General features: G+C 46.7%; 3 protein-coding genes across 5 annotated transcripts in view; 1 reads left to right on the top strand and 2 right to left on the bottom strand.

The window, feature by feature from the left end:
* Positions 1–13,479, bottom strand: part of nxn (nucleoredoxin) — a 53,621-nt gene extending 40,142 nt beyond the window's left edge. Inside the window, 1 exon segment of the mRNA XM_030381421.1 lies at positions 12,616–13,479. Within this exon segment, the coding sequence (XP_030237281.1) occupies positions 12,616–12,924 (309 nt within the window). The 5' untranslated portion in view covers positions 12,925–13,479.
* Positions 13,480–15,123: 1,644 nt separating this feature from the next.
* On the bottom strand, positions 15,124–17,382 carry txndc17 (thioredoxin domain containing 17). The gene is made up of 4 exons (XM_030337075.1): positions 17,069–17,382; positions 16,810–16,891; positions 15,859–15,934; positions 15,124–15,579 (listed from the first exon to the last, which is right to left on the bottom strand). The coding sequence occupies exons 1-4, from the start codon at positions 17,211–17,213 to the stop codon at positions 15,511–15,513; spliced, it is 372 nt and encodes a 123-aa protein (XP_030192935.1). The 5' UTR covers positions 17,214–17,382; the 3' UTR covers positions 15,124–15,510.
* Positions 17,383–17,629: 247 nt separating this feature from the next.
* The window catches only part of kiaa0753 (KIAA0753 ortholog), a 29,591-nt gene continuing 20,640 nt past the window's right edge, over positions 17,630–26,580 (top strand). Inside the window, exons 1-11 of one of the 3 annotated variants that reach the window (XM_030381880.1) lie at positions 17,630–18,127; positions 18,791–19,090; positions 19,509–19,764; positions 20,355–20,464; positions 20,566–20,628; positions 20,732–20,953; positions 21,554–21,746; positions 23,508–23,713; positions 24,725–24,867; positions 25,411–25,566; positions 26,035–26,124. In XM_030381880.1, coding sequence (XP_030237740.1) covers positions 18,020–18,127; positions 18,791–19,090; positions 19,509–19,764; positions 20,355–20,464; positions 20,566–20,628; positions 20,732–20,953; positions 21,554–21,746; positions 23,508–23,713; positions 24,725–24,867; positions 25,411–25,566; positions 26,035–26,124 — 1,847 coding nt within the window. In that variant the 5' untranslated portion in view covers positions 17,630–18,019. The remainder of the gene's footprint in view (positions 18,128–18,790; positions 19,091–19,508; positions 19,765–20,354; positions 20,465–20,565; positions 20,629–20,731; positions 20,954–21,553; positions 21,747–23,507; positions 23,714–24,724; positions 24,868–25,410; positions 25,567–26,034; positions 26,125–26,580) is intronic. The other 2 variants (XM_030381879.1, XM_030381878.1) reach the window with 2 other exon arrangements.

Genomic DNA, 26,580 nt, shown 5'->3' with positions numbered 1-26,580 from the left:
TCCCAAACCTGACTTTTTTTTTTTTATATTTTCCTCCACTTACCACTACACAGTAAGGATATCTTTCGAACTCCAAAATACTTTTTTACAAGAAACAAGCTACAGCCATCTTGTTTGTAGCAGTAACTGTTTCAAAGAGCACATTTTGAAGCCTTAAAATAAAACGGGGGAAAGTGTGCAGATAACCACATCTAGACTCTCCTTGGAGGCCTCCCGTGTCTGGCCGTCCGTATGTTTGATCCAGACCCGGGGGACGAGCTAAACCGGGAGACACTGGGCAGGGAGGAGAATGCTGCTCTACCTTCGGGTGTCAAGCAACAAACTCTTCTCCATGAAAGGCCTGGTCGGAGCACATGTTATTCCACCAGTGATCTCTTAATCTCTCGTTTTATAAACGTCCATTTCACCCCCCGACACACTTGAGATCGGTCTCTAAGGACCCGAGCGAATACCTTCAGTTCTCAGAGTTCTCCAGCGAGGTTTCTACAAATCTGCTCACCGGTCTTGATCAGAGCTAGTAATCGCTCAGTCAGTTTCTGTTTCCCCCGCTGTCATTAGGGGCCTAGCGTTCAAACCTTTGGCTCATACCCTGCGCCATAATTATACGATAGATGAAAAGAGGGAAGTGGAAAAGGAACTTGGCAGGGACACAGACATTCCTGATACGAGAACTCCAGATTTGGCCTTAATTCGAGTTCCAGTTCAACTTATTCGCCCGTCTCGGTGGAGGACAAAAAAAACACTTAGCTGTTGACAGAACTCTATAGGAGCTCCCTGAGTAGAACAGTGTGACCTGCTGCTACCACAGAGGACGTTCTATCACAGCCGGGCGTGTACCTCTAAAGGACCTGTAGTTAACTAAATAAATAAAAAGTCTCTCTCTCTCTACCTCTCTCTCTCTACCTCTACCTCTCTCTCTCTACCTCTATCTCTCCTGTTAAACACACCTGCACGTTACAGGCCAGCCAGTACCATCAGAGGAACAGGTGGCGAGTGAGGCTCTGGCGTGCTATAAAACCCAGAGGGAGGATACGGTATTTTGTCTCCGTGTCATTTTCCTGTCTCCCCCCCCCCCCCCCCCCCCCCCCCCCCCCCCACAGCCTCTGATTGAATCTAGAGCCACATGTGCTTCAAATCAGGACACCAGGAATGGCTCCCCTCTGAGCTCAGAATGCCCTGTGTACCGCCGGTTTGAGTTCGCTCTTCTTCAGGCGAACAAAGGCCTGACGGTCCAGCCTCGTGCCATATTTGGCCCTCCTCAAAACACCAAGGCACCACTTTGCATTTATTTCATTGATGTTATAAAAGGAAAAATGAAGACGGAAACGGAAAATGTCACTTTATGTATAATTTCCCAGATATCTGCCTGAAAAAGACTGAGGCAACAGAGGGAGGAGGCCATGATGGAAAAGCAGCACAAAACTGGAATGTGTATCCAACTGAAAAACGAATACCTTTGACAACCGTGACAAAGAGAAGAAATGGGATTCTCACAAAGGAGGAAATGAGCCGTCACTTCTTGATCTCAGATTTAAAAAATGTGCTCAGCTGTCACAAGATTTCGGATCAGTGGAAAATCAAAGAACAGATGCAGCGGTGTGATTGTTTTTAATTAATACTTTGATCCATCACAATTATGATCCATCAACTTCCAGCAGCCAATATTTTCATAAAAAAGTTTCCTTATCTCGTTCCTCCTCTCGAAGAACGGAGCAGCCTAGCCTTGGGCTCCATACATGGCCCATCCTCCCAGTAGCCTCCTATGCTTACCTTCCTGTAGCATTCTATGCTAACCATACATATCATCCTTTGCTATCCATACACAGATACGGCCCAACGTCCCTGTAGCCTCTTATGCGATCCATATATAGCATTCTATGCTAACCTTACGCATCATCCTTTGCTATCCATACACAGATACGGCCCAACCTTGCAGTAGCATCCTATGCTTACCATACATAGCTTCCTATGCTATCCATACTGACACAGCCCAACCCTCCTGTAGCCTCCTATCCTAACCTCCGATACGGCCCCACCTTTCTGTAGCACCCAATGCTAACCCACCCAGCTCAGATCTCCAGTGGGCCGCCCCAGCTCCCCGTGCTCAACTAATCCCCATTTCATGAGACCCCTGCGAGCCCGTCACTAATTGCCCGGACACTCGTATCCAAGGGCCGGCTCCGGCCCCCCCGGTGAGGAGACGAGGCCCCTGGGTGCCCCTGACAACGGGCTTAAGCTGGTAACCCCATTCATCCAGCGGCTCCCCGGCCCCAACACGTCGGGTTCAACAGACTCATCAAAACAGCGATTAGCCCCTGCCGTGCCGCCAAAGCTAGCCCGCCGCGGGGAGTATCTGTCTGCGTAGCGCCAGCGGCGGCGTTGGTGATGATTTGCGTGCGCTAAACGCTACGCCATCGAGGGGGTAAATACTGCGTTGGATGTGTTTATGTGTGCGGTGCTGCTGGTGGCAGCAGGGCTCAGGGTTGAGTAAACAGGAGTTAAACCCTAGCGGGATTAGTACACTATGGAATTCGACAGCTGGGTAAATGTATGTTGATATTAAAACAAACCCCCTTCGTGACATGAGGAACACACTGAACAGCCTACACTGAAGACAAGTGTTTTTGCAGGCTTTTGCAGTTGCTTTGGTCTCTACTCTACTTTAGAGCAACCCCAAAACAACTACAAAAAATGGGGATTGTTTCGTAGTGTCTTTTGTGTTGTTGGAGACTCTACAGCAACACCCAAACAACTACAAAAAGCGGTTTATGTCGTAATCTGAGACCTTCATCTCTTCCACTTCCTTCCTGTACGGGGCGGGGGGGGGGGGGGGGGTTAAGAGGGAATTCTCTTCTTCAACAGATAATCACCTACTCCCACGCCTGCTTTCATCCTGTCACAGCTAGTCTGCCCGTGAGAGTCCCCCCCCCCCCTAACAGAAGAGACGTCTTTTCTTTGACTGAATGGTGTGGCTTCAGTCTGCATTGATTATTTACGATCGATTAATCAACATCACTCCTTTGATTGTGTCAGACCTAATTTGGGATTATGGTTTAGAGGACGATTTTCTTTTTACAACGATAATATGCAGGATGCAAAGTATGATTAGCCTATTTTGGTTTTAATACTTGTTCAGCTATACACCAATAGGGAGGATCTTAATGTCATACCCTGCACAATATGATTGGGACGGGAGCAATATGATTTAGTCATGTGTTGATCATGTGATCATTTAAATCAAATGAACGTAAATGCAGTCTGAAAAGCTTATAAATGCGATCTATTTGACAACAAATATAACCAGGAATGGTGTGTTAATATCAAATTTACATTATATTTTTTGCAGCCAGCCCAATACAATAGTATTTTATAATCAGCCAATACACACACACACACACACACACACACACACACACACACACACACACACACACACACACACACACACACACACACACACACACACACACACACACACACACACACACACACACAGGGGGATTTAGCATGCAATTATTTGGAAGGAATGGTGTGAACAAATGACTCGGGCACGGCAAATTGGGAAACCATGGCAGCAAGCAATTTCTGAATATTTCCACTCACAAAATGCATAATGTGATTCATAATAAGAGTAGATTTGGGAGGATTTATGAGCAATCTGTAGAGGGGGCGAGGGGAGCCAGAACTCCCATTTACTGCTGCCGTCTCCAACAGAAATAACGAGCAAACTTCAGGTCAGACATCTGCTGGGAATGTCTGAGGGTCTCCTCGGATCCTCTTCCGACTCCCACTCAAACCACACCACTTCTCCATCCGTAAGACGCAGTCGTTGCTGAAGAGCACAAAAATTAGCAACACTGCCACGCGCTTGGGAGCTGCGTTGGGGTTCGCGCGCGTTGCGACGACACAAATAACGTAAAAAAAAATTGCCAATGCTCGGTTTTCCTCCGATCAAAAGGATGCGTTTCTGACTTAAGGGTGCACAGTGCCACAGAGTTCGTTGGAAACCGCTGAGTCGATATCATGGAAATCGTATCACTTCAGGAAAACCATCTTTCCCTTTTCCCAGCTCATTATCCTAATGGAGATTAGCAGCAGCCTCGTTTTCCACTACTTCTGTACTGCTGAACGTGGTCCCAGCCGTGAGATAGAGCACTCTGATGATCCATGAGGTATGCAAGGTCAGCCCTGCCTGAAGAAGGAGTGAACAACAACAGTGTAATCTGTAACATGATCTCAGAAGACGGGCGAGAGGGGCCCTCTCTTGGAAGTGTTAATTGGCAACAGCTCCCGGAGACGCAAGATCATTAGGAGGCCTGCCCTCCGCCCGCCTCCTCAGCCCTCCTCCTTCCTCCACCCTAGTCCTCTTTCCTCCTTCTTCTTTCCCCTCCCTTCCCCTCGATCCCTCCTTCCTCTTACTCCTCCTCCGCCTTCATCCAACCTGCTCCTCCCTCCTCTTCCCCCTCCCTCAGTCACTCCATCCCTCCTTCCTCTTCCTCCTCCTCCTCCTCCTCTTCCTCCCGCCCTCCCTCCTCCCCCTCCCTCCTCAAGAAACACTTGCTCCAGGGCTTATAGGCCGGAAATCTGATCAATTTGATGAAATTTAATTATTATTTTTGGGCTACATATTCAGATTAGATTAATTTGGCTGTCTCGGTTGAAAAAAGCTAAATACATTTCTGTAAAGTACAGAGCCCATCTGTCTTAAGCTGTTGTACGTGTCTGGGTGTGTCCAAGCCCTTCACTGATGAAGAATCTGCTTTCTCGCTGAAACAACACAAGCTAAGACCAAATAACACAAAGACAATCTGGCTTCTCACTGGAAACTTCTCGAACCTTCCTGAAAAAAGAAAAAAACACCCTATTTTTATTTTTCCACCATTTTCCTCTGGAAGGATTTCACATTGAAGGTCATCCTCTCTGCCTTCTGTCAAATCTCTTTCCCTCTGCGGCGCCCAGCGGAGAGGAACGGGGAAGGGAAGCACGCCCTGTCCCCACACACATCATTAGCCTGGCCGAGAGAGGACTTAGCTCCCATCTTGTCTGTTACAGCACCACTTAAACCAGCCTACCGGCTCACAGCCACCACACTGTCCGCCGTGTACACAGGGATCATCTCATCTCCTAAACCACAGCGCAATTGCCAAGGCAGGAATCACACAACAGCTCTGCCATTTTGAGAGAGAGAGAGAGAGAGAGAGAGAGAGAGAGAGAGAGAGAGAGAGAGAGAGAGAGAGAGAGAGAGAGAGAGAGAGAGACTAAAATAGGAATTAAAATAAACAAAATATTCTTAAAAATGATTTGGACATTCCGGCATACTTTTGACACGTAAAGCGGGTCAGTAAGCGGGCCCAGGGCCAAAGTGCGTCGTGCGGGGACAGCGAGTCTGTCCGCACCTTGAGCCCCCGCCCCCTCAACCCGAGCAGCGGGACCAGCAGGCCGATGGAAACACTCCGGTGGGGAGCGGACACTCCATCAACACGGCAGCGCTTTAGTACTGGGAACACTGGTTCCACTGGGAGAAGATATGGGGAGACCGTGAGAGGCTCGGAATGATGCAGATAACACGAAATGATGATGATGATCTGGTGTACACACACACACACACACACACACACACACACACACACACACACCTGGCCGTTTGCAGTGGAGAGAGATAGATATAGTATATAATATCTTTGTCTTCCACGGTAATGCAGATAGACCGAGCCCCGAGCCCCACACGCACGGACGCTCCTCTCTGGAGCCGGCTCCTGGGAAGGCATCCCTGAGAGCGTCAGCCTTCAGAGCGGATCTATAATCAGCAGGGATGATGGGCTGCAGAACGCCGGGTAATCACAGAGAGCCGCCCTCAATCTGACACGATAACGAAAGAGGAGGTGGGGGAGGAGGGCTGGGAGATTGTTCCGGATGACGGGGTACCCCATCCTCCCCTACGGGCGCTGGGCTGTTATTATGCCGGGGGTTGGCTGGCTGGCTTAGGTGTAGAGGGATAGTGGTGTGTGTCTGTGTCCTTATCCCTGTGTGTGTGTCTCTGCGCGCGCGCGCGTGTGTGTGTGTGTGTGTGTGTGTGTGTGTGTGTGTGTGTGTGTGTGTGTGTGTGCGTGCGCGTGTGTGTGTGTGTGGAGAGGAGCAACCACCTGTAAAACCCTGTTCAGCACGTTGGCTTTGCGTGAACGGAGGCAACATGGCCGACTGATGAGTATCTGAGCTGCAATTCAACCGCGGTGGCAGCGACGCAATCAGGCTGCGGAGGAACGACCACGGGAAACAGGGACGGGATCGGGGGGGTATTACGGGGATAACAGCCATCCGTTTATACCCCGGCTGCAACGCCGTCCATGGAAACCAACATCCCTGCGAGAAGCTTCTGCTAGTCGCATTTTGTCCAGATTATAAAACCAGCTACGTCTCCCTGACTGGCAGTCAGTACCTGGCAGGCTCCGGGCCGCGGAGCGGCCGAGGAGAACGTGGCAGCAGATGACTGATCTGTTGTTCTCGTCCGGAGTGTTGCTGCTCAGCCGCCGCAAAAACACGGCTGCGTCTGTTAGACCTGACGCCCCTGTGCTCCTTCGGAAAGTTCTGGGCTCGGAGACCGCAGAGGGGAGCCCTGGAGTGGCCTCCAGACTGAGGCCGTGTGGACCTCCAGTCGGAGGCCGTGTGGACATCCAGACGGAGGCCGTGTGGACCTCCAGACGGAGGCCGTGTGGACCTCCAGACGGAGGCCGTGGGGACCTCCAGACGGAGGCCGTGGGGACACCAGAGGCAGGAAGGACCAGTCCTAGAGGTTCCCAGCAGCCGCTGCGCTGATGGGCAACGGGCTGAAGGCTTGCGTCGCAGTGTAACCATTCTGGCGTGTCAATTTCTCTACAGGCCCAGATAACGGAGGCCAAAACAGAGAGGATTGCAAAGTAGCAATGGGGGGGGGGGAAAGGTACAAGAAGGTACAAGAAGGTACAGAGCGCGACTGTTTGGGCAACTCCCGGTTGGGGTAACTTAGGATTCAGTACCGAAGCCCTGTGATGCCTCCTCTATTGACAGCCTCTCACAATATTGTCCCCCCGCTTTCTAAAGAAGCAACAATGGACATCCGCGGAGAGCGAGAGGGACTGAAACTCAAGCCGGGGCTGAGCGGTAGAGAGACCCGGGCCAGCCCTCCGCCTGGGTCTGTCCCTCACCCACTGGGTGCTTCCTGCCTCGTTGGAAGCTGCCCACATTCCTCCTGTAAGCTCTTGTCAAACATGCAAGACAACAGAGACTCACAGCTGAGGAGGTACACAACACAGCAGGCTCTAAAGCAATGCACAGAGACAGAGACAGAGACAGAGACAGAGACAGAGACAGAGACAGAGAGAAGACACAAACACACAGAGATACTATCTGGGCTGCTGATTGACGTGTGAGTGAGATCCGATTACCATCACCCGGACTGGCGTGAATACTCAATGATTCACTATTAGAGTTCAATATAATCAGATGCTGAATAAGGTTGCTAGGAGAGGGAGATGGCTGGAGATTGCTGATTCCAGTACACATACAAAGACAACTGAATCCCACCCACACACGCATGTTGATACATCGCCGTGGGTAGGGTCTTGACATACGGCTGTGGCCACGGTATCTTAGCCCGACTGTATGTTGGAATCACAGTTTTTAAATCAATAATGGATGCTGCAAATCATCATGCATGGTAAACAATAAAAGCAAACACTGTGAGCTATAATCATATATGTTCGGTTTTCCAACACAGTGAGCATTATAAAAACACAGTTGATATTTAATTAACAGAAAAAAAGAAATCTGGTGTTAAGTTAAGTACATGTCAAATGTGGTACAAGTGGAGCAGAAATTGTACGATTATTTAATCCCATGGTCGAGGATTAGCCCGACATGCTAGCTAATCACTACATTTTGCTTTTGTCTTTATTTCCTTCTGTTTAACGCTTAATCCTGATTGCTTAATCCTGATTGCTTACTCTTTATTACTTAACCCCTGGGAACATTAGGTCTCAACAATGATATGATGTCATTAATACGGTCCGTGCAGCCCAGCAAAGCCACTGGGGGCAAATATCGGTCACAGTCATGATTATGTTGATAGCAACAGGAATGAAAAAAGCATGAACTACCTATGCTCTTACTCCTAACATCTGTGTTTGGGAGTCTGCATTTCGAAGCAGAAAGAGCTTCCACCAGGGTAATCTCATTGTGTCTCTTCATTTGAAAAGCCATTAATCACGTACCAGTGCTTTGCTGGTTCAGATTGCAAGAGTGCCCTGTAATTCTTTATGGCACCGGGGCCACTGGGGATCATGTCCAATTGAATCAGGAGATTGTGTTTGATTTCCATCGGACACGAAGCCCCCTCCATGTGTTTTTAATCCATCGCAGCCCCTAGCTGCTGCACTGCAGCACACAGGACGTGTACCGTTGTTTACGATACCGTCACGCTAGTACCGCTCTCCCCAAATCCAATTGGCGTCCGAAAAACGTATTTCGTACACGGCGAAACATGGCCAAGTGTAAAAGTGAATTACCAAAACTGAAAGTACCCGGAGATAACGCCAAACCGCACGCAGACCGGGAGTTTGCGCGCCGGTCACAAGATGAATAGCAACATGTCATCGCTTGAAATTACTTTCCTCTGAACTCAATGGCCTAGTGCAGGCCCAGAGACACAGAGGAGCACGAGGCACAGGTTGAGGTCCTCCCGTCATCACCCCAGTGACATGCTGATGACAGACCCCTTGAGCCTCCCCTCTCCGAAGCCCCTCACAGCTGTGGCCCTGAGCCCAGAGTAGGATCGTCCTGTCGTCGGTGACCGGGCTGAAGGTCCTGAGAGCCCCGACACAAGAGGCCTCTCTCCCCACCAGAGATCTAGGATCCCCCCCCCCTCCTAGCCCAGGAACAGCCCTGGCAGCGTCAGGGTCTGATCACTATTCAGCAGTGCTAGACTTTCACAAAGACTTGGCAGGAATTCTCTTCTGATTTACGTACGTGGAGCTGCACAGCTCCATGTAAGGCAGTGCCAGTGAGCCAAGAAGACCCTCCTCTCGCAGACAGCTGTGCCTCCTTCAACGCCGGCCAGATGTCCGCTCTCCCAAACTACCGATGCCAGTGTCTCCTGAGATCCTACGAGAGGATACCAAGTGTGACGGCAAATGTTTGGAACACACCCTCCTGCTTCAAAAGGAAGGACTGGAATCGGAACAATTATTTGAAAGTCGAGGATTAGAACAGATGAAGGCTGACACGAATTTAAAAAAGCGAAAGCATCTAAGAATAGTGTGGAAAGTGGGAGTGTGTTCAGGTTGCTAATGGGGAAAGGGTGTGGGGAATGCTTTCTTGGCACAGAGCAGAGCCCTTGGTTGCAACTGCACTTAATTTAAATGCCACACATTTATGGAACATGACGACGACTTCTGTGTACTTCAAACTTCACCCGAACTCCAGTCCCGCCAAAGACCCACTGGGAACACTGTCTGGGAGGGGGCTGGACTGGAGGTTTGCAACCTGAATGCTTTCTGCAGAAACAGGGTTGCACCAAGGAATGTCTCCAGTGTCTTGTTGAATCCGTCCCAAAAGTTCACGGAGAATTTAGTCCGCTTAAAACTATGCAAAATGGAAGCCAGTGTACGGATATATTAACGTAAAGTAACGTAAAACAAACCAATGTTAAAAAGTAATGATACAGAAAGTACTACACAAAACTGGTGAGGAAATGAAACAAACACTAATGTAGCTTGTCCGTTGTAGTCGTGACGACAAACCAACCGCAGAAGTACATGACAAATTGATTTGGAAACAACCGCATAAAAGGTCAAGGTTCATGGATGGAGAGCGTTAACCAGAATAACGCAACGCAGTCTTCCCCCATCATGGGTCCAGCTCACCCCTGCGGTGTTTGAGAAGGGAATGGAAACATGTACTGTGACGCAAAGCGTTGGGCGGACGACTGTGCTAGGTCAGTCCAGGAGGGGGAGGGCGATGCTGGGCAGGAGGCGGTGGGCGAGGGGGGCCCCTGAGGGGGTGGGTGATGGGGAGGCTCTGAAAGAGGCGATTGAAGAGAAATTGCTCCCCGCTGCAGGGAGATGAGTTAAGGTGGGGGCGACGGGGGGGGTTTAGCTTATAAGTGCCAACGCCAAGCCAGAGAGGAGGGGGGCCTGTGTGGGCCACTTCACTCTCTGCGAGCCTGTAACGTGAACCTCCTGATCACACCGAGGCTACACGGCCAGCCTCTCGGTGGAACAAATGGATACTCGTCTCATCCTGGACTAGCCCACTGATAGAACTGACAGACCTATGGGAGTTGGCACCATGTGAATGAAGCCGGGTCCTATCGGTATAGTTTGTTTATCAACAGACCATGGATAATGTTGTGAACTGTGGATGAGGGGAAATACCGGAGTGCATTTAATGACCTGCTGCACCGCTGACAAAAAATAAAGACACACACACACACACACACACACACACACACACACACACACACACACACACACACACACACACACACACACACACACACACACACACACACACACACACACACACACACACACAAAAATGAATAAGAGCCAACATGTGGCTGTCAACAGATTTTCCGATTGGAACATACATTTTCCAAGATGCCTTGCAGTGAAATAATATGCCACAAAAAAAGGCTGCAGTTCACGACTGGTATGAGGAACGGGCACCCAGAACCAGGCTGTTCCCAGGTCTCTGGGCACAAAGACCCCGATAATGTCTGCCCTGCTTGGTGAACAATAGCCATGTGGATTTCCACAGATGTTTTCCCACAAGCATTCAGAGGAGGCTGAAGCCATACGGTGACTTTCGTTCAGCCCCGCCCCCAGAAGGCAAAACCACCCCCCCCCCCCCCCCACTCCCGGGCAGAAGCCACACCCCCTGCCGAGTCATCTCGACACCACCCTTCCTTTATGTCTGCAATGCATAATGAAGTGAAACAGAAACAATCTTTGGCAATCTGAGTGGCGTTCAACACACCACAGTGCAGCCTAAACAGAGGCTGGCTCACCCCCTCTCTGAAAACACAGAGGCCTATTCAACAGTTTAAACTAATTATAGAGAATCACAAAGTAAAGATGCTGTGGGTTTTGCGGTTTTGTTTTATTGCACCCATTGATTTCAAATGAACCATTTATTGGCATTGATTCAGGTAAATTAATTTCCCTTGAAACATGCAGACTAATTAAAAAACGAACCTTAAAACTAATTTGGGAATCATTAAAATCCTTGTTGTATACGATATTGGGCAATAAACCAGTCATTTGTATTTGGACTGGGAGGGTGCAGCTGTAGCAAGCAATTTCTTTGATGGTTCCCAACGTAAACATGATGGAGAAGATTTCAACATGGCATCTCTCTGGTAAGCATCTGGATTCCTCACATAGCTGCCTTCTCCCCTCCAAAGAACCGCAACACACAACACAACATGTGCCACGGCAGTGTAAACCATCCCCTATCATTATATTCCAACAGCCATTAGACGCATCAGGGCAATCTCCCAGATACTGTTGTTAATACCCGAGGTCACACCAGGGCTATGCTGGGGATTTTTATTTCCTTCTCAATTTGTGAGCTGCAGTTTGTTGAGATCGTGGAAGGGTAACAGAATTAAATTAAATTGTAAATGTATTGTCAACTGAGCCATGTTTGTAGATTCTGCATACCATGGACGTAGTTATACATGTTACTCTGGTAGATGGGGTTTAGATATATTATTTTTATCTTATCTTGGTCTCATGACATGCAGACTGCATTTTAAATATCTGACAATGGGAGATGTCTTCAAAAAAATGTATTTTGAAGTGGGTAATCTATTGTACGAAACAGATGTATATCTTGTGTTATTGTAGACAAAATTTGAAGGGATAAATAAATATAAAATCAGCACAGAAGAAATAAATATAAATCAGCACAGAAGAAAGGGAGCAGAAATTATAAAATGAGGCCTAACATACAAAGGAGAAAGGAGAGACGAGAGACATTCATAGAAATAATGCCACAAATTGGCCTTGTGAACTTCAGCAAATCTTAGGCCTGCAGTCCTATCAATTATAATACATTTTATTATCGATATTGTGTGTGTGTGTGTGTGTGTGTGTGTGTGTGTGTGTGTGTGTGTGTGTGTGTGTGTGTGTGTGTGTGTGTGTGTGTGTGTGTGTGTGTGTGTGTAAATAAATGAAAATATTTGCAGCAATTACCTATAATGTTGTTGTTTTTATTTGTCCCCTTTTTTTTCCTGAACTGATATTATTGTGATAATATTCCAGGTTAAATTTATCAGGTTACTCACTGCTATAAACTCATGTGCTATTTTTACCAAAACAAATAGGTGTTGGCGTTTTTAGAGACTACTATTAAATTATGATACACAGGATCTCGTAATTTTATTATATTGCGTGACTCAAAATATTATGAAGAAAGAAACATTATTGAAACACTATGACCTTTCCAATAATAAATACACCTGTGCACAAAGACACATGGCTGCAACATTGCCTATAATGCCCATGGACTTTATCCAACTACAAAATTACTACAACACAACTCAATTATTATTGCACTGACATTATCACCACAACTTACCTTTTTGTGTCTGTCTTTGAACGGCAACGCAGGCCATTGCATCTCCTGTAAAAAGTCCTGCCAATGTTTCTGGTCCTGGTCGGACGAGATGAAGACGATCTCCAATTTATCCTTATGTTCAGAGGTTTTCTTAAATTTGCTGTAAAACTCACACAGGCTGGCATTGAACTGCTTGCACGGGGCGTTCTGGCTGCAGCCGAAGTAGAGCCCGACCAGGGACAACCTGCCGCCCAGCGCCTGCACGTCCACCTCGGCTTGCTCACTGTCGACCAGCCGCTCTCCGAGCAGACTCACCAGGAACTCCGACATCCTAATCCTCCAACACGACGGGCTCTGCTTCTATCAGCCGAACGTTGCATACAGTCACTGGGTTGGATGATATCCGAAAACCCCCTGTTCTTCCTCCTCCGATGTAGCTTTGCTTGAGAACCAGGAGCCGCGGCGTGCAGCGTTCAGACGGGGAGCTCGACTGGACCTGCGCTGCGCCCACTGGTTACCAGTCCCCTCTAATGGGAGAGGTGTGGAGGAATGCTGCCCTCGTTGTGTTACCCTGACGGCCAAAGCGGTCGCGTTCTTTTCTCTAAACAACACTTTGTAAATCAAAATCCATATTTTAATATTTTAACATATTTAGGACCCATGAAAGGCTTCATTTTGTAGCGTTTTAATCACATTTACGGCGGTCAAACCTCCATTCCCAACGTCAAATTGATAGCTTGTGTCGAAATGAATAAAGTGTAGTAGATATCGTGTGTTAAGCGATGTAACAAGATGGTAAGGTGAGGAGATGATTCCCTTACTGGTTATTAAAGTCGACCGAGAACACATCACGACATGTAATTTTAAAGATATTAGCAAAACATTACGGAGTTTTTTTTAGCTAAGAGCTAAATCTGAAGGGACATGCGGTTATGCTGCCCCCTAGTGGCCACTGTATGAGAAAACCTTGGAGCAGGTAAATAAATACATCAGCCATGATTCAGATGCTTTTTTTCTAGAGTTTAACATTAATGGACAGAATGAGGCTTTGATAACGAGGAATTAATGTATGTTTTTAACCCTTCATTTGAACCCCCCCATTGAAATGCAATTATCAAAGGATAAAAAGTTTTTTGTTATGCAGTATTTCATAACATTTCCAAGTGACATTGAAGACTCAATGCATTCTACTTCATTGCATTTGTGGTACGTTGGGTTATTAATGTTCAGACAAAGTGTTGTGATTCCTTTGACTGTCTGGCTGTGAATGAATGTCGATGTCGGACCAATTCGCATAAAGATTCTTAGTGTGTCAAATTATTATAGAGGGGAACCCCGCTGAGTTTTACGTCTTCTTGAAGTCATTATTTTGATTCTTCCAACTAAAGAGTAAACATAAAGTTGTCTCAAAACAATAGTGCATAGCGCATAAAATCGCTGCATGCATGCATGCATGCGTGTGTGTGTGTGTGTGTGTGTGTGTGTGTGTGTGTGTGCGTGTGCGTGTGCGTGTGCGTGTGCGCGTGTGTGTGAGCGCAGAAATATGTATTTAGAAAACGCTGAACATCCTAGCTTCAACTCAACATAATGGCCCAAACAACAGATGGCATAAAGTCAGCCTGAACGGGAAACAGGGTTGAGCAGATGCGATGGCTGCTGCCGGCTTCGGGTGAATATTTCCCATACACTCTTGGCAATACTTACTGGTCTCTCAGCAGGCCAACCTGACAGCAGAGCAGAGCAGACGATGCAGAACCTCCGAACCAGGAGGCTGAGACATGTCTCCTCTTCTAACAGGCTCTGCGTGGCGTAGGTATGAAATGCAATAGGGGAAACTCAGTTGAGTAGAAAACATGCTATCTCTCCATGTCTGTTGTTTGACTTGGATCCTGGACATCGTTGTATGACTTGTTTGTTAGCCTTGTTTGTGCTCCTTTGTTGTTAAGATTGATTTTCTACTTAGATGGTCGTATTGAGCTCTGGTTACACTTTTAACTGGTCTGATATTATAAGTATGCTTTAACTTTACAGAACATAAAGGATATATCCCGAAATAATAGGTAAGCAGAAATCCAAAAAGAGAAATTAATACCTAAATGGGGAAACTAGATGCCACGGCATATACACGTGACATCACAAATAACAGTTGGGAAGACAGGCACACAAGGTCTGGTTTTCTTTCTTGTTTCATCACTTATTATTAAGGCTGTAGTTTGCATATTAATATTTATATGAATTTTCTATATGCCTGTGCGTTTGTTTGTATACGTTTGTCATTAAATTGATAAACATTGTCCTTATTTTTTGTGTCCCACATATTAATCTAACGCGTTTCATTTGTCGATCAGTAAATACTTATGAGGTAGAATGGTATCAAACCTGTTAATTTTTCTTGCAGTGAAGAAAACTAAAGACCATAAGGTGTAATGTACCTGGCTCCTCTTACAGGGAAGAGGGCCCCATATGGTTAGGCTGCCATCTAGTGGTCATTGTAGGGAAATCAAACCGGTAAATAAATCACAATACATGAACCATGCACCTGTCATTTTATTGTGAACTTCGACATTGATTCAAAAGAAAGCATTGATAGTGACATGATGGATACATAGATGAACCCTTAATTTGAAAACTCGCATAGAAATGTCACATTCTAAAATAATAAATTAATCTGTTCTGTTTTGTTCAACACATTTTTTATTGCAAATATCAAAGTATAAAAAGTGGTTCAAATCATTAAGGCTTTTGATTACATTTGCTAGTGACTTAAAAGACTCAACCTTCGTACTACATTGCAATCATGGCGTGTGGGGGTTATCCACGTTTGGAAAAATGGTGGTGATTCCTATGATGGTGCAGTGGGACGGTTGTGAGTGAATGAAGTGTAGGACCAGTCCGCAGTAGACCATTAGCAACCCGTCAGTCTTCAGTGAACATCATCCGGACCAGGTTAGCTTTGAAGCACTCCTCCTCCACCAACTTCTGAGGCTGGAAAGAGAAGGAGAAACATTCACCTTAAGGTTGTTCTGTGAGAGTCTGTTTGTAATATAATGTTGTTTATAAAAACACATCACAAATGAACATTGTCCTAAATACCTTTGACCTACAGATGTGTGTGCACAATATTCAGTGCACTTGACCAAATGTATTGAGATTATGTGTATATATAGTCATATGTTATCTGATGCAACGATAAGACCCATAAACCAGGTATATGAACGCGGAGAGGGAGTAAGAGAGAGGGAGAATATTAGATGTGTGTCTTACTGTTCCATATCGCAATAGAGTGGGAACCCCACTGAGCTTCAACGTCTTCTTGAAGTCATTATTTGGATTCTTCCAACTAAAAAGAAAACATACATGAGAACTATTAGTGGACAAACAGGAGAAACACATTGACATTGGACAGAGAAGGCTCAGAGAGTCATTTTTTTCCAAGATTATATGGAGAGCAATAAAAAAGATTGCATGACGTAACCTCCATAATCCTGAAGTGAGGGCTGATAGGAAGTGAAATTATCTGTGCCTGAAATTATCAAATACATTCGAAGACACCATAGAGAATTGCCTTTCTTGACAACAATAAAAGTAGCGGAACTCGCACACCATGTATACTGATGCTACAACAAGTTTTTATTGCATAAAAGTGTAAAGTGCTACCCAAAGTGCGTGCAAAACGTTTTCTGTCCCATTCAGTCCATCCTCAGTGCAAACATACAAAGGTAAAAGACTTCCTTATATAGACTTCCCCTAGTTAGTGGCAGAGATGTCAATCCAAAGGGCAGGTAGGTTGACGTTTTGACTAGACATTTTAAAAAGGCACCGTTCACCCACTTTCACTTTTCTCGACAACATACATGGCCGAGCTCAAGCCTGAATTCAGGCACCACCCCTGAAATCTATCAGGCCTGTGTGTGTGTGTGTGTGTGTGTGTGTGTGTGTGTGTGTGTGTGTGTGTGTGTGTGTGTGTGTGTGTGTGTGTGTGTGTGTGTGTGTGTGTGTAAAGTAAAATGAATGTGTTGGCTCTGCTCAGAATAATGACCCCATCTTAAATACTGTCATTATGGTATCTAGCATAATGCTACTGTACATAAAAGTTCCAACTGTCTGTGTAATGTTGAGCATGCACTGGGGATACAGCGTTGAGCATTTGCAGGCTTTTGGCTCATATTTTCCATACAATTCTTCAGGCAGTCGTAGGAGGAGTGAAATACTTACTAGTCCCTCTGTCCAACCTGGCAGTAAATAAATACAGAACCTTCTGGAAGATGTGAAATCTCTCCTCTTACAGTAGGCTCCGCTGCAATGCGATGAAATGCAAAAATAGTTAGCTGATAATGCAATACATGGTATCTAATTCGATTTATAGTTGCAGATATAAGACTACAATAGCTAGTCGTGTGAAGACACAACCAACACAGGGTTTCCAGTAACTAATACTATGGTATAGGACAGGTCGTCATTTTTATTACATTACCTTTGACACAGTCAGGACACCAACTATTTCCATCAGCGTCTTTATCACCTGAGAAATAAGCAAAGATATCCTTTCCCTTTCTGTCGGATACAGCTTTACAGAATTCAGCATATCCATGCACTTTAACTTCTTCGTAAAGGGACATTATGCACACCGAGATAGGTAATAAGCACAGCGCTTGAGGCGTAAAGAGAACGAGATCGTTGTCTATTATGATGAGAAGCCGATGATAACTTCTATATATAATCACACACTCAGCACACACACACACACACACACACACACACTGACAGCTTTGATTACACTTCCTGGCTAGCCAAAGGTTCTTAAAGGGACACCACCCCATCTGCGAAACACTGCCGCTCGATTGCCGCTAGACTGTTAACAATTTTAAACAATTAACAATTATAACAGTTACCATTTTTTTCAAAATGATATGTAAGTCATGGACACAAATACACATACAATTATTAACAACTACGTGTTAAAACGAATGCAATGATTTTCTTGTATGACAACGCGATTTAAACGTTTGACGCTGTAGGCTTGCCGTAGTTGCGAGAGCTTGACTTCCTTTCGTCTCCCATAGGCGGTTCTTGTTGTCATGGCGGTGTTTTAAACAACGGTCATTATATCTTTGTCATATAATGTTGAAATTCGTATTATATGACATGGTTATTTACCTCAAATAACCAAATTCGTGCGAAATGAATCGCTTATACGATAAAGGAACGAAGGCTGTGTAGTCTAAACAAGGAGGACTAACGGATATTGTTTTGGTCCAACTTAACTAGCATTTTAGCTTAGTCGAATTAGCCTTCGTTTTTTAATATGCTGCCCTTTCATCTAGAGCAGGTTGGATCCCCTATAGACAGTGTGGAAACCAGTTGATGCTGGGTTCGGTCGGTCCGGTCCTGGGGTTCAAACTCATCATCATTTTAATGTCGCATCATGACGTCACATCCATCACACAGGGGTCCCAGGAGCGAGTGGGTCGTCTCAGAACCGAACTATAAGATACACAGCCGAAGTATTTCTGCTGGACCCTTTCAGACCCAGGTAATCACGATAATAACTCCATAACTAGATTGTCTGTAAGCCATGCAACTCTTCAACTATGTAGGTCTACAGTACTAACGTTACCCACGCACACGTGTATATAGTGGGACAGAGTTTCTGATCAAACCCACTGTATGAAGGACTGTAATGTTGACCTTGTTATATGCTGTCGATCCATGTAATGCATTCTGCATTACCATAGGTGTTGAATAAAAAAACAACCATGCAGTGCCAATCCTGAGCCCATCTACCTCACTACTGCTTTTTTCAGTGTATTATTTAGGATTAAACTGTATACACATACAATCTCGTGATAAAATACATCATATATACAAGCAAAGATAACAATAAACACAACAAAGGGCTGCCAACAGCAAAGCGTAGGCCCACAGACTTGGCCTTCATTCATTCATAAAGCTGATGAATGGGCCCTCCGTATATTCTTTAATAACTCCACTGACTTGAGTCTATGAAAGCGTATTCTCTCCATCGTTATTATTCAAACCTTGAAATGCCAAATAGCAAATCCAAAATAGAAAATTGCCAAATATTGTCGAAGTCTGACTACATTTGTATATTCCAAGTGAAAGCAGGGAGGAGATGGTGCTTTCGAGTCTAGGAAGATAATAATAACAAGTAATATCCTTTTCTTCCTCACCACAGTTGCTCTTCAACGAGACCATTCCCTCCAGCTCCTCCAACCGCGCCTCTCGCGCCGGGCCCCCATCGCCCATCGTGATCGAGAAGCTGGTGCCGCGCTCGGAGGAGCCGGAGAGGCCGGGCAGCTCCCGGAGCTCCGTGAACTTCTCCACCCTCTCCGAGGAGCGTCTGATGGCCGCCGTGCGGCTGGCCAAGCGGGACCTCCGGAGACGGCGTCAGGAGACCCTGAGGTGCTCCGCCGCCGCCAGACCCCCATCGGAGGAGGAGTCCGCCCAGGATACCAGCAGTATGGACTCGGAACAGGTCGGTACTCTTGATGGTTCTTTGTTCAATCCCCTGTCCGTTTAGTTAGGGTGTCATCGCTCATCAAATGACACGTGTGTCATTCCAGCTTGATCGTCAAATACTGAGTCATCATTCAACAGAACCTTGTTCTGGTTCTCAGGACTGCAATGGGTGCCATAGTTGACATACATACAGGCACATCTTTTGCCTGTTTCTATGTACAGTATGTCAATTATGGCACCTGTTGCACTCCTAACCATCCCTGGAAGGAGGGATCCCCAACTTTGATTTCCATACCAAGATTTCTTTCTTGCCCTCTGGGGGGCTAGGATCAGGGGGGTGACATAAATATTTGGCCTGTTAAACCCTTTGAGACAGGACCGGTGATTAAGGACTATACAAATGTAATTGAATTGAATGGAATTCTTTATTGTAGGAGAATGAAGCCAGTTTCATATCGGGACCGAAGACTTCCAGCCCCAAAGAGAAGGCAACTCGATCCAGGGCCAGGTTCTTAGTCCAGTCCCCCCAGAGGAGGTCAGTGTTGGCTGGGTTTGGTCAGGGCAAGTCCCCCCCGACCAAAGACCCTGGTATGGGTCCCTCAGTTAGAAGCCATCAGCCCCAGCTGAGCCGGGAGATCCAGAAAGTTCAGAAGGAGCTGCTCGTCTACATTGAAAAAGTGGGAAACAGAGGTAAACGATTCAGATTATTTCCTGGTGAAAGATTGGCTCTGGGCCATTTCACTTCAAAAATATCTGTTGTGTAAAGTTAGTGTAAAAGTAGAGTTGTTCCGATACCAGCATCGGAAATTCCTCAGATATTGCCTGTGTCGGGTATCGGCGAGTACGCCAGTTTACACGCTGATCCGATACCATCACGTGACTAGCATTTTACCACACAGGCAAAGAAAATCATAGTGTCATGCTGCCTTCTTTAAAGGTCGGAGCTGGAAGGTCAGAATTGGAAACGGGTCATCTCCAACATGCGTGCGTTCGAGCAATGTCGATAAATCCTGGATGCTCATGCTTAACTACAAGAATACAAATGTATTACTATATTTATAGATTTGAATGTGAAGGATCAAGTTCTGAAAAAAAATTTTGATGACAGAAAGTGAACCGACTATACATTGCTGTCCTCGTAAGAGAACGCTCCAATAAGAACAAGTGCTATTAGCAGTTACAATGCTAGATGCTTTTTATTGAATCAATAAAAAATTGTATCTGAACATGTCTAAAACAAAGGGTTTTAGAGATTTTAATTTTTTTTACTTCAACACCAGGGCAAAAAGCAGAGGAGCCTTTGGAACAAGAGGAGCAACAGAAGAAAGAGATTCACTGTCAGAAACAAGCTGCCTACTCGGCACGTATCATCTACGGCCTTCAGCAGCAGGTAATTATATACGATCCGCGTCGCTTCCACTCGCTAGACTCTGGGCAACGGTTTGCAGTGAAACCTTGGATACTTTATATTCTGCACACGTTGTCGTCTAGGTCAAAGACATCCAAGAGGAGATGGAGAAGCCGTGTCCCCAGAGAGACCGGAGCACCAAGAAGGTGTGTTCAATGCTAACCGTCGCCATGATCCACTGCGAAGGGCATCGCTTGTCCTTCTCTTTTTGTATCATCAATGTCACTCACTCCCTGTTTGTTTGGTCAGTCCAAGGCCGTGGACCGGTTGGCAGCGGCCCACAGATCAGCTCTCAGGGCCATGCGGGTCTTCACCCAACAACTGTCAGAGCCGCCCGTGGGCAATGTGCCGTCCCATCACAGAGAGCTGAGCCAGCTCCTACGCCAGCTCGCCCAACGCGCCGCCACGGTGGAGGTGGACCCCGGGTCGACGGTCCCCTCCACGGCTCTGGAGGTCCTGCAGAGGCTAGAGGTGAGAGGATCCTGCTGGTGTTGCATGGCATGGTATACCTGCTGAGACTGGTTTTATGTTATTTTAAATGGATTCGATAGGTTTACTTGTTGCTAAGAGTGCGAAATGTTTAATGCTCTCACCTCGGACACAATTTCAATGGTGCAGCATGTATGGTAAACAATGTTTACCACTACTACTTCTCTCATATTTTATTTTTTCTCACATTGTGTAGAATCTACACAATACACAGTACTCGTATTGCGTAGAATCGACACAACATTGTGTCGAATGTAAACAATATGATCTTACACAATTCTACACATTATCACTTGTTTTGTGTAGAATCCAAACAATACGAGTACTGAAGAAATGGAGGGGAAAACTCCATACATACATCTATCGACACTGTAGATAGATCTATGTATGGAGATGTTTTTCCCCCTGATTGATTGCATATTCGTATTTATTTTCAGCTCTCTTTTAACTTCCTTTCCTATCCTGTATTTCTTCCGCGGTGGCGCCCCAACCTCCCTTCTGGGCTCGACCGAGCCTCCCCCATCTCATCCCTTCCCTTCTCGGCTCGCTGTTTATCTGACTGGGTTCCTGTGTTCCCTGCAGACCCTGGACTCAGCCTTCAGTGAACAGGACCGATCTCAGCAGAGACAAGCCCCGGCACGCAGCTCCTCTTCTCCTCCACGCGGGTGGTCTCCTCCTCCGCGCCACAGGTCCACCCCCCGTGCACCCGGGGGGGCCCCCCTCGGCAGGGGCCCGGGAAGGCACAAAGCTGTGGGACCCAGGAAGAGCATTCATGGTAAACACGCAGGGCCTGCTCAGAATGACACTGCACTCTACAATCACAATTACATTCAGGGCATATGACAGACGTTGTCATCCAAAGCGACCTACATTAAGTGTTCTCTTACTTTGTCAGAAGAAAGAGAAAAGATGCATTACTGTCGGTACAGTAAGGATGTTCATAGAACCAAGTGCCAAGAACGAACAATTGTTAGGGTAACCCATTCCCCGTACACTACAAAGATAGATAGGATAAGATGCTACACATTGCATATCGTGTAGCATCCAATAAGTACAATAAGTCTAGGTGAACTCAGAACAAGTGAGTCTTGAACCTTCACAAGCTTCAGAAGAGACTTCCTGCCCAGAACGTTGCGTTTCTGCAGGATAGTGTAGTAGAAGCTAAGGTCTGACGCTAGACAGCTCTACCCTTTAATGACATGGATCTAAATGTCTTAAAAATCATGTAACCTTACAAGTGAGTTCAGTACAAATACGGTTTCACTCCTTGACTAGCAAATCGTAAAACAAAACCTGTGGAAAAAAAACAGACGTTGAAGTTCTATTCAGGACACGTATCAACATTGACAAACTAGCAAAAATAAACAAATTGCCTGCATGCAACTACGGGACTTGGCCCAACCTAAACAAAATTATTATCATATTTATAACAATTTACAATTCAGTACTCAGAAAGCAGCTTGACTGTGTTTGTTTTAGTCACTTTTCCCCTTGAGGATCGTTCCATATTTCTGATTCATTTCTGTTTATAACATCACCGGTCGTAGCGCGGGGGGATAATATTCAAGAGTAGAGAATCAAGGGTCCGTGCCTGCTGCTAGGTGCTGTTATATTTTGAATCACACAAAGTGCTCTGGGTGGCGGAGCGGGCCATTTATCTCCTGTGAATCAGAGAATCACTCGAGCCTCCGCGTGCGGTTGTGTTCGGGCCCCCCGCGGGGCCTCCATCACTGCAGCGGCCGCTGGAAATTGATAAGGAGCCGTGAATGCAATGACAGGAAAATGGCCACCGGAGCACCAATCGGCCGCTTGGACCCCCCGCCGTTTATTTCACAACTGGATGACTCCTGCTGGCTCTGGTGGAGGCAAATCACTCCCCGTGGGAGGGGGGGAGAGAGAGAGAGAGAGAGAGGGAGAGAGAGGGAGGGTGAGAGAGAGAGAGAGAGAGAGGGGGAGGGAGGGAGGGAGAGAGAGAGAGAGGGGGGGGAGGGGAGGGGGAGAGAGAGAGAGAGGGGGAGGGAGGGAGGGAGAGAGAGGGGGGGGGTAGAGAGAGAGAGAGAGAGAGAGAGAGAGAGAGAGAGAGAGAGAGAGAGAGAGAGAGAGAGAGAGAGAGAGAGAGAGAGAGAGAGAGAGAGGGGGGGGGGTGGAGAGAGAGAGGGAGGGAGAGAGAGGGGGGGGGGGGTGGAGAGAGAGACACCTCAAATGCACTCCAGAGGTCCATGGCAACAAAAGCACTCGTAACCAACGTTTAAACGGAGGACGGGCGTGACTGCGGAGCACTCTGGTGAGATTAGTGTGTCCAGCCCCGCTGGGACCACCAAAGCCCCCTACCGAAGTCATCTCACGGCCCCCAGCCGGCAGCGGGGGGAGAGGTGGGGGGGGGGGCTGATTGCCAAGTGTACCGGCCAGTACCTTCCACCCCCGTCAGCTCTCTGCCCCCGTGGTGAAGCCAGTGTCCGGGGCCACTGAATGTTCGGTAACGGCTTCGAATGTTCGCTTCCCTTCATGTCTGTTAATTTATTTTCGGGGGTCTCAGGCAGGAGGAGAGCCCCTCCTCCCAGGGTCCCCCCCCGCGGAGCCCCCTGCCAGCCCGGGGGGCGGGGCCAGCCTGTGGGGCGGAGCCAGGCGCTGCGGGCCGGCCTGGAGAGCCTCCTCCAGCAGAGGGCGCTGCAGGCAGAGAGTCGGGAGCAGCCGGAGCCACAGACCCACGGCGGAGGAGGAGGAGAGAGAGAGAGGAGCAGGGTAGAGGCACCACCCTTCATCCAACACTATAGTCCTCCCATCATCAAACACGTTGATGTCATATACTCAAGGTTCAAAATATACTTATGGAATTCTGGGAGATTCTACCGCCAAGGAATTGTTTTTCCTTTTTCTTTTTTTTACTTGAGTTTTGAGAACATATTACTCAGAACAACAACATTATTGAAAGAAGAAAAATAGAAAATATAATAACCACAATGACAAACAAAAACAGTAAAGAAAATAATCATTGTCTGGAAGTATCTCTATGTTCAATCTAAAATATTTGTATTGGGCATTCACAACTGTTCAAAAGTGTTCTCTTTGACCCTCAAAAAGTATGCCATCTTTTCCATCACAAAAATGTCTTGAACAAGTTCCAGCCAATGTTTCTGCTTTGGAGGGTTCACATTAAGCCTTGGAATTGTTTTAATTTGAAACCCTGATTTATTCTTCTGTCCCTATCGAGTGGTTAGATAAGTCCGCTGTTATTTTGGACCCTATGGGTTGGGTATAATGTATTCATGTGCAATGTAAAATGTGATGCTCAATGCACGCACACCAGCTGCACTTTGATACTTGGCCTGTGACATGCAATACATGTTTACATTTCATATATTGTAAACACTAGTTGTGGCTATAACATAATTGGTGTGCTTAATTAATGTTGCCTTGTTATTATCTGAACATAATATCCTGTGATGAATAATCAGCTGCAGGCTTAGTTAACGAGATGTGTACATTTGCACGGTATTTAGGATTTAGATAACCGTGTGAAGCATTTAAATCCCGTAATCCCCAAAGGATCCGCCGTTCATCTTAAGAACTGTGTGTGTGTGTGTGTGTGTGTGTGTCTGTGTGTGTGTGTGTGTGTGTGTGTGTGTGTGTGTGTGTGTGTGTGTGTGTGTGTGTGTGTGTGTGTGTGTGTGTGTGTGTGTGTGTGTGTGTGTGTTTCTCACACCTGTGGATGGGTGTTTAAACGGCTCTGTGCTGATGGTCTCTCCCCAACAGAGCCACCCAGTGCGGGGCGACACAGGCTTCCGCCAGCCCACCGTGTCCTCCCAGCTCCGTGTGAGCCAGCCCCCTCCCCAGCGAGAGCCCTCCGTACCCTGGGTGCCAGCGTCACCGCACTCCCCTCCCCGTCCTGCTCCAAGGTGGGCCCCTCTCTGCCGCTCTTTCTCCTCTCTGGATGCCAAAGTGCTGTATAAATGCGGTCCATTTTAGGGCTGGGCGATTCATCGATTTTTAAACGTAATTCAAACTAATGGCTTGGGACGATCTTTTTAAAATACAATCTAAAAATAAATAAAATTAAAAGGTTCAATATCAACATGGCAGCAGGCATTGAAAAAAGTGAGTGTATAGAGTTTGCTTAAAGTCTGTGGCAACAAAAAGCAGCAGTACATCCGATTTATTCAAACATCTTAAACTGAGGCACGCAGCAGAGTGGGAGATGTGTGTTATTTATTTTGCTTTCGTTAATCATTGTTATTCTTCAAATAAAATCAGAACGTAAAAGATATATATATTTTTTCACTTACAGAAAGAAATCAATTAAAATCAATAATCGGGTTCGGTTTGAGAAAATGTGAGATTTTTTATCTTGAGGCCAAATCGCCTAGCCCTAGTCCATTTACCAATGACCATTTACCTGTGTGCTGGCCTGCGTGTGGTTTAACGGCCCTGTTGACCTCCAGCAGATCCCCTCGTGAAGGCAGACCAGAGCCTCGCTGCCTCTTCTCCCCACCGAAGGCCCCTCCCAGCCCCCCGAGGCCCAGCGAGGCCAGGGGGCCGAAGGCGGAGCAGCTCATCTTCTCAGACCAGAGGAGTCGAGCCCAGAACGAGGCCCTAAGGTCAGGCTCAGACTGATTGCTTTGTTTCCAAAGGATATTGCTGGGTGGACGACCCCTGCACACCAGGGTGCTCCTCGCTGGGCCCCGAGTGCGTCTGTCCATCCCCAGAGCAAACTGAAAGAAACCAATTATTTGAACGCAGTGGTCTGATTCAAACTCAAAGTTAATTATTGGCAGCGCATTTTAATGGAGGTGCTGCTTCACTGAGACGCTGTTTCAGTTTCCTTTTGTTCAGGGAAATTAACCCAGTGTCTATTTTTAGCACACACACACAGACCCTCATGAATATGTATCGCCTGAGTAGCTTTTTTGTATTCAATCAAATCCCCATTCCAGGCCAACGTGCTTTTTCTTTTTCGTTTTTAAATCAGGGCCGAGGTCAAACGTCCTGAGGCGTAACGTGAAGCTTGACTTGTGTTTCTGTGTTTCTGTGCGTCGCGCTCATTGCTCCATGTGTGGCCCTGGCAGACAAGTGTGGCTGGAGAGGACGACCATGCAGAGACTCCGCGAGCTGAACCAGCTGAGCCGCGCGGAGGCGGAGCACATCCACAGACTGCGGTACGGCAACGTGATTACTGTTTAGAGTGGAGGGGGCCAGAGAGGCAACAGTGTGGCGCAGCAAGCGACATTACTGTCCACTGCTCCACTTTGACCCAAAGCCATGGTCATTACGTTTATGTGCAAAAAAGTAGCTGTGTGCACATCCCACCTTCTGGCCGGGTCCAGGGCAAATTAAGTAATATTGAGTGAAAGAAATGTAATGTCCACAGCACTGCTTAATCCCCCATATTTAATAATAAAAAATGAGCGGCTGTTAATTTTTTATTACTAAATATAGGAGCTTAAGACGTGCTGCGGACATTACATTTCTTTCACTCAACATTACATTTATGTACACAAAGATGTAGTTAATGAGCAGGTTGGGGGTTGAGGCGTCTTGCTCAGGGATGCCTATAGGTAGGCGGCAGACATAGGATTCGAACCCTGAACCTCATGCAACCGCATGCAAACAGG

The sequence above is a fragment of the Gadus morhua genome, chromosome 16, assembly GCF_902167405.1.
Source record: "Gadus morhua chromosome 16, gadMor3.0, whole genome shotgun sequence".
NCBI lineage: Eukaryota > Metazoa > Chordata > Actinopteri > Gadiformes > Gadidae > Gadus > Gadus morhua.
Note: the sequence above shows the minus strand (reverse complement) of the source record. Positions and strands in the feature narration are given on the sequence as shown.